Raw genomic sequence first — 8,381 nt, forward strand, 5'->3', positions numbered from 1 at the left:
AACTGTTAATCAGAGTTCAGATACAATCAGATACAACTACAGGATTCAATTCAGTTTTATTTGTACAGTGCTTTTAACAATGGACATTGTCCCTCATGCAGCTTCTCAGAAATATATAGATAATTCATAGATAATTAATAGACTAATTCATAAATTATTCTCTAAATTTATTCCAGTAATGACAGTGGCAAATAGATAGATAGATAGATAGATAGATAGATAGATAGATAGATAGATAGATAGATAGATAGATAGATAGATAGATAGCGACAGACAGATGTGGATGGATGATTAGCCTAAAAGACAGACAGACAGACAGACAGACAGACAGACAGACAGATAGAGATGGACGGACAGACAGACAGACAGACAGATAGATAGATGCAGGATGGATAGATGGATGCAGGATGGACAGATGAGTATTTTATTAATCCCAAAGGGAAATTTTAATGTTGCAGTAGCCAGTTCACAGACATACAACAATGTAAAAGCAACAAGATGTGGAAGTATATTATGAAACCATGTCAAATTGAAATATCACAACAAGAAGGAGAGTAAAATTGTTATACATAAATAAAACCTATGATACACTGTTTAAAAGAGTGGAGTCAGGTGGGAATCTGCGAACTGCATATTAAGGTGCATTCATGAGGTCAAACTTTGCAAAATAATATACAGTATAATATACCTAAGAATGTAATATTGCATGTTTTACTAATGTACTTATTTAAACATCCTTTTTTTTATCTGATTGAAATAAAAAAAACTTTTGACACAATGATTTGTGTTTAGTTTGAACTGTACAATGGAATTCCCTTCTCTCAGAGCAAAAAAGTGTCCAAGTGTACACTACCGCTCCGCTCCAGCAAGGGGCAGCATTGTAGCATCGCCCTTCCTAACACCGTTCATTCCGGAAGTTAAAAAAAGAGGGAGTTCCATTGCTTCCTGGCGGTAGCGTGTAGTGAACGCTAGTATTTGTTCTTCTGCGTAATAGGAACGTGCGATACTTGGACTGTATTTCTGGTTGTTAGTTTGGAATTTTGTCAGGGCGACATGGTGAAATTGTCGGCAGAGTTGATCGAGCAGGCGGCGCAGTACACTAACCCGGTCCGGGACCGAGAACTGGATCTCAGAGGTAATGGAGCTGGGGTTGAGTTAGCAACAGTGTTAGCATAACCGCGGCTGAATTTCAAACAGCGTAGGACTGATCGTGTAGTGCACTACATAGGGTGTACCAGCATGCGTTTTATAAGGTGCGTAGTGCGTTTGTGAAAGGGAGTAAGGGGGCATTTGGGAACCAGTGAATTATACTTAGATAAGTAGTGTTTGATTTTGAGAGAATCTGCTGTATGAGCTGCAAAACACACTGTACAAAGTGAATCTGATTTTAGATTCTCTATTGTTTCTTATTTTTGATTCGATATCATGTACATAGGAATAGTATATTATTGTTATCTAATGCATATCTGTCTGTTTGTGTTTTTGGTTCTACAGGTTATAAAATCCCAGTTTTGGAGAACCTTGGTGCCACTCTAGATCAGTTTGACACCATCGACTTTTCCGATAATGAGATCAGAAAGCTGGACGGATTTCCACTGCTCCGGAGACTCAAAACCGTGCTGATGAACAACAATCGCATCTGGTAAATGAATGGAGGAAAATGAGGGATAGATCTATACCAGACCATTAGTGCATAGCATGTCTACACTGTAACATGTGGGAGTTTTGGACAGCATGTGATACAGAAGGACAGCTCACGTGTCTGCGTTTACAGGCTTGGTTTTGTTTTAGCCTGATCTGTGCATCTTGGATTAAAAATTGGGTTTATGGTGATAGATTTTATTCCTAATATATACACCATATTAATATACAGTGAGATCTCTGTGATGGCATACTATGGTGTGGTCTGGTCCAAATTTCAAATATTGATAATCTGAAAGTTGTAACTATGGATAGGCTGTACTTTTGTTCATAATAATTATGGTTCATGTTTATATCTAATACATTTCCTGAGTTTGAAGATGCTTCATAGTAATACATGTCTAACAAACAGTCAATTGCATGGACATGTGCATTTACCCAGAGCAAGAGAAAATGCAGTTTCATGCAGTGTTTATTATTTTGCAAAAAGAAAAAAAAATCTAATTCATAACATTCAAGTTGTGCCACTGTATTGTATTTTGCATGCTCCTTCCCAGTCACTGGTGTTACAGAGCTCATGGAGAATAGAGAGAGAATCTTTGGTGATTCCTTGTCTCTGGTAGCGCCTGAGTTAGGGAGAAATCGGCTCCAGCATCCCATGAAGAATCATCAGTGGTGCTGTTGTGCTTTGTTAGTACATTTAAATACTCCACCTTAAGACATTAACAGAAATGTAACTAATGACGAGGCGAAAAAACGCAATCGATGATAATCTTGGAATTCAGACTTCTGCCAGTACATTTCTCAAATGTCTTTGTGGACAGCTATTATTAATGTAAGTGTCACGCTGAAAAACTCAATACTACTGATCCGAAATTGTGCATTTTTATTTTTTTGTCCCGAGCAAAGATCAGGCAGGTGCTATCAAATAAATCTCGCATTAAGAAAGGGAAACTATTTGAACACGTCTCATGAGGACGATTAAAATGGTCATCATGATTTGGTATATTACAACAGTAGTCGTATTTGACACTTTAGTGAATGTACATGTCTTAAAGCTGATGTTCTGTTGCAGCCGGATCGGTGAAAACCTCGAGCATTCGCTGCCTAATCTAAAGGAGCTGATCCTCACAAGTAACAGCATCCAAGAGCTGGTGAGTATGCTCCACTCCACCCCACTCCACTGAGACCTGTGCTGATCAGGAATTCTGCTCATACACTCACACAGGGTGCAGAATCTGAAAACCTGGCTGTCCTACACCGATGTCAAATAAAATGTCCTACTGGTTTATTATGCTTTTTCTGTGTCCCGAGGGGCTCCGCTAAATGAATTTGTTTCCACTTAATGAGGTTCCTGCATGCACAGAAAAGTTTAGACACCTCTTTTTCAGTGCACCAACAGACGCTGAACTTGTTCTTCAATTTTTCCTAATTTAAACGCTGTTTTTTCTGATTAACAGGGAGATCTGGATCCACTTGCTACAGCAAAGAGCTTGACTCTCCTCAGGTATTATATCACCATCACCCACTCAACTGTGCTCAGAGCATTTTGTTTTGTGGTGGTCCGAAAAAACCCCCGCATTGCTCATTCTTCTGATTATCCAGTTAATATTTTATTCCGGTTACTCTGTTCTCAAGTCGTTTTCTTGTATATTATTGCTTAAACTGTAAACGAAATTAGGAATAACACATCCATGACTGATCTCTATCTAGTCTATGGTGTCTATACTGTTATTCTCCTGATTCCTCATAAATAAAGGTCAAGCCAGGTGTATCCTAAGTTCCTACAACCAAGAATTCCTTCCATTAAATGTTAAATGAACATTTTCTATAAAAATGCCAACGAATGACTTTTCAAAATAACACAAGTGTTCGATTATAAGGAGCAGCTGCTGTACACGGCTCTGTGTATGAGCCGAAACGTTTAATAACGAGTGCATTATTACAAAGTTTCCAAGTCACAGTGTTCTTTGTAAATAATGCCGACCAATTAGATTTGAGTGTTTATCTGCGCTGTGGTATAATGTACATTATTCGAATGAATGCAATTGTAGCACCAGATCATTTTGGCTATTGAGAGTTGGAAATTCAATTTAAAACACCATAAGCACTCAGAAATCCACACCACCTCATGCTCTTTATTTTTTTTTTTCTTTCTTACCTTCCAGTCTTTTAAGAAACCCAGTAACCAACAAGAAGCATTACAGGCTGTATGTCATCAACAAACTTCCACAGATACGCGTTCTGGATTTCCAGAAGGTGAAATTAAAGGTATGGTACAGTGCTGAAGCCTTGATTTTTAGACCCTCACTGCAAAAGCATCAGGCTCGACATGGAGTAAATACCAAGAAATCTTTATTGGAAATTGTCTGCGGCACAAGGCTGGGTGTATCATAAGCACTGGTGGGTGTTCGAGAGATCTTGGATGTATAGTCATAGATGTAGAGTTTTTTGTTTTGTTTATCATTCATAAAGTTGCAAGACCATAAATTAAACAGTTGATTTTTAACGTTTTAGAGTGAGTCCGTCATAACTGTGAGGAAATGTTACACTCCACAGAATAATCTCAATTTGTTTTTCCCATAATTTACATATTTTGCTGTTCTTTCCTACTTGTCGAAAAATTGAACTCTGGTTTAAGTAGACTTAACTTGTATCCTATTTTTATGTCACGGTCAATCAGCAAAATCACTACACTGCATGATTTATCGGATTTGGAAAAAATATAAGCAATAATTATCCTTTGATGTGGCGCCGGTATTATGAATCAAATTATTTGCGTTTACATTTATGGCATTAGGCAGACCTTTTAATATACATTTTAAGATGTTAGATTATTGTCTAATCATTGAGATGCGGTTTAACGGCTTGCGTTCTCGGGTTTCATCTTTATTGAATAATCTATAATTGTTATTCTGCTGCTGCTAACTAAAATGTATTCCACAAAAAAACCCTCCCTCAATACAGTGCATCCGAAAAGTATTGTTTCACTTTTTTTCACATTTTTTATGTTATAGCCTATTCCAAAATGGATTGCATTCATTATTTTACAAAAAATTATGCAAACAATACCCCCTAATGACAACATAAAAGATGTTTGTTTGAAATCTTTGAGAATGTATAAAAAAAAAAAAAGTCAGTATTCACAGCCGTTGCCAGCCTTGCTCAGGTGCCCCCTGTTTCCACTGATCATCCTTGAAATGATTCTACAACTTGACTGAAGTCCATTTGTGGTAAATTCAGTTGACTGGACATGATTCCAAAACACACCTGTGTATATACCAAGCCATGAAGTCCAAAGAATTGTCTGTAGACCTACAAGATGGGATTGTATCCAGGCACAGATCTGGGGAAGGGCACAGAAAAATTCCCAAAAGGTCCCAATAAACACAGTGGTCTACATCACCTGCGAATGGACGAACTGGGCGATCGGGGGAGAGGGTCTTAGTCAGGGAGGTGACCGAAAACCAGATGGTCACTCTGGAAGAGCTGAGAATGTAATCCATTTTGGAATAAGGCTGTGAAAGGGAAAGAAAAGTGAAGCACCTTGAATACTTTCCACATGCACTGTACATTCTTTTTTCTCTTTGCTTCTTCTCAATTTCTGAAACAAGTGAAATCCTGTTCGATGTGTCTGTGCATTTTCACTTTAACTCTAATGTATCGCCGTAGGAACGTCAAGAGGCTGAGAAAATGTTCAAAGGCAAACGGGGCGCTCAGCTCGCAAAGGATATTGCCAAGCGCTCAAAAACGTAAGACGAAAGCCCTTGATCATGCACAGCTCTTCTGAATCACTGGACTTAAAGAAGTGTGATTATTAGGCCTCCAGTCCCCAGTGACATGATCTGGATTTTACCTGGAACTTGTTCAATTGGTTCTTATTAGAAAGAGAAAAAAAACAACTTAAAGCTACACAAAAAACCACCCACACACCCTTAACCCATTTACAGTGTATTCCAGGAGAGCTGGCTCAAGGCATTTCTCTCTTTGTATCAGCTTATTAAAAAAACAAATGATAAGAAACACAAGATACTACACTCTGATTTGGAAGAACAGTGGTTAAAAGGCTGAAGGAGAACATCTGCACGAACAAGCTAGTGAAAGCTGCCTTGCTTCAATATGTTTCAGGTTCACGCCAGGGGCCGGCCTGCAGGTTGAGAAGGTGAAAACGGGACCGTCTGCGGCAGACGTTGAAGCCATTAAGGTAACCAATTTGTTTATATTTAGTTAATAAAATGTGGCTGGATGGGATTTATTGTGATTGATGAAATTGGTTAAAATTGTGTCTGGTCTACAGGCTGCCATCGCTAATGCCACATCACTGGCTGAGGTCGAGAGGCTGAAGGGAATGTTGCAGTCCGGTCAGATCCCTGGGAGAGAATTTAGACAAGGTAACACAGGGATCAATGCTACAGATTTTTTTTATTTATTTTTTTTAATCAGCTGTTGCTTTGATTTGTGATTGGACGTGCTCATGTGGAAGTGATGCAAAAAACAAATAGTCGCTCAATAATACAGTGAGGAAGAAACAGGAATACATAAGGAAAGAACAGGGTATTTGCTGGATTCAATGATGTTATTTCGCTTTCTAGCAGATCAGTACAATGATGTGGGTAAAATCTAGACATCTGGGCAAAAAAATGGTCCAAGCCTTTTAATGGTCTTAAGAAATAATTAGTCACTAACTGGTCAAGTATGAAACCATTTGGACATTTTATATTGCGGCCATAAAATTATGAAATTAGGTAAAATCATGATGAATAAAATAGAAAATTCATGTCAAATTTAATTTGCAGGTGTTTACAACATTGATTGTAAATATTGTAAACAGGTGTCTAAAGGTTTGTTCTCAAGGCATGGGCATTTAAACAATTCAATAATTTATTATTGAAATTGTTTAAAAAAAAATCTACCCAAGAAGTTGTGGTGTTTAAAGGTTTTATATTAATAACTAAAATATGCTGTTTGAACAAAAGAAGTTGGCTCAGGGGTGTACTAGACTTAAATGCTAAAAATGCACTTTTGTTAATGGTCACTCAGACAGAAAAGCAGGAAAATGGTTAGATTGGCTGGAGTTGATGTCGCGCTCATCACATATCCAATCTAAATAAGTGTCTAAATATGATATGCTATAAATATATTCTTCTAAAAACTATGCTGCATCAGTTTTTTTGTTGTTTGTTTAAATCCATTGATACCATCTTGTTTTTTTAAGCTATTTATAAATGTGGATATGTGGAGCATCAATCATACTGATCTCTCTGCACACACAGTTACAACAGAAATGATATTACATTTAAACACCTGCAATAATATCAATCCGTTTACCATGTCGTCTGTTTTACCGTACGACCCTGTGCCATTCTTGAAAATGCAACACATTTTGAATAATCTGATTACAGGATGGATCAGCACCTTGGGTCAAATTGATGTCCCTGATGTGCAACAAAAACTATTTTCCATGTAAATGTGAAGATTTGTTTTCATCCATTCTCGTTATTTTGCTGAATATTTCAGGTGCGCAGAGCATGGTTGAGGAAGAAGAGGATGATGAGCCTGAAATAGGGGTGCAGGAGACTGTGTCGATGTACAGCGCTGTCGGCGGGGAAGACATGGAAGATGATGGAGTGGAAAACGGAGAGGAAGACATGCATGTTAATGGATCGTAGTTTGATGAATGGTGGTTCTTTTAAGTTTGTGTATAAATTTCGGTCAGAGTACTTTGTATGCTTTCTTTTCTTTTTTAAAAAAAAAACGTGTTCAATCTTTTTTTTTTTTTTTTTTTTTTTTTTTTGTGATTTCAAATAAAATTCTGATTGCTTCTTGTTTTGTACCATCATGAATCCTTGTGTATATATTCAGTTATATTTCATTTAAAACATCAGCTAAGGTCTGTACATTTATACTTAATGATGTGTGAGGTTTCTGATATCATGGCCAGTATATTATTAGTCTATTAGGGCTGTCAGAATTAACATGTTAATGAGTAAATTTTACAGCACAAATTTTACTAATGCATTTCTTTTTGACCATTTTTATAAAAAAAAAAAAAAAAAAGATTGAAATATGAGGCAAAATTAAAACCTTCAATGCAACACATTTATTCACAAAGTCGTTTCTTTACTCGGGCATTAAATAAATAAGTAAATTCTACCGAAAAATTATTGTAATCACTAAACATTTGTTTTCCTGTTGCGCCAAGTCTCAGAACCAGCATCAAAATCCACCATGGTGCACACATTCGTCAATTAAATCCGTCCGTGTAGAGAAACGGTAAAAGTTCTTTTTGGTGTCCTGATGAGTTTTATAATTTAAAACATTTCATATTTTGTTCTTTATTCTCTATGTAGAGGATGGTTTTACTAATAATAAACATTTGCAGAAAGCATCCATATTTGTCCATAGCAATGTTGATTAGAGTATTAAAAACTTGAAAAGTATTAAATTTAACGTTTAGGGTTGCGGTATCTAGAAGAGATAAAAAAACAACGCGACTGTCAACTCATGACAGTTATGTAATTAATCACGATTTAATATTTTACATTGATTGACCGACCTACTATCTATACATCCGTAACATTGTAACATACCGGTGAGTGAATAACCGTGATCATCACTTCATCGTGGCACCAGTTAGTGGGTGGGAGATACAGTATTAGGCAGCAAGTGAACATTGATTTTGATGTCAGAAGCAGGAAAATTGGGCCAGATTGTGACGGCTAGACGTCTGCAGTGGTCAG

The 8,381-nt window shown here is 37.1% G+C and overlaps 1 protein-coding gene across 1 annotated transcript; it reads left to right on the forward strand.

The window, feature by feature from the left end:
• Positions 1–893: 893 nt before the first annotated feature.
• snrpa1 (small nuclear ribonucleoprotein polypeptide A') lies at positions 894–7,475 on the forward strand. Its single transcript, XM_083559408.1, has 9 exons — positions 894–1,135; positions 1,495–1,642; positions 2,717–2,795; positions 3,102–3,148; positions 3,810–3,912; positions 5,314–5,393; positions 5,770–5,845; positions 5,939–6,032; positions 7,159–7,475. The coding sequence occupies exons 1-9, from the start codon at positions 1,054–1,056 to the stop codon at positions 7,308–7,310; spliced, it is 861 nt and encodes a 286-aa protein (XP_083415534.1). The 5' UTR covers positions 894–1,053; the 3' UTR covers positions 7,311–7,475.
• Positions 7,476–8,381: the final 906 nt, after the last annotated feature.

This window comes from Silurus aristotelis, assembly GCF_946808225.1.
Source record: "Silurus aristotelis genome assembly, chromosome: 13".
NCBI classification, from domain to species: domain Eukaryota; kingdom Metazoa; phylum Chordata; class Actinopteri; order Siluriformes; family Siluridae; genus Silurus; species Silurus aristotelis.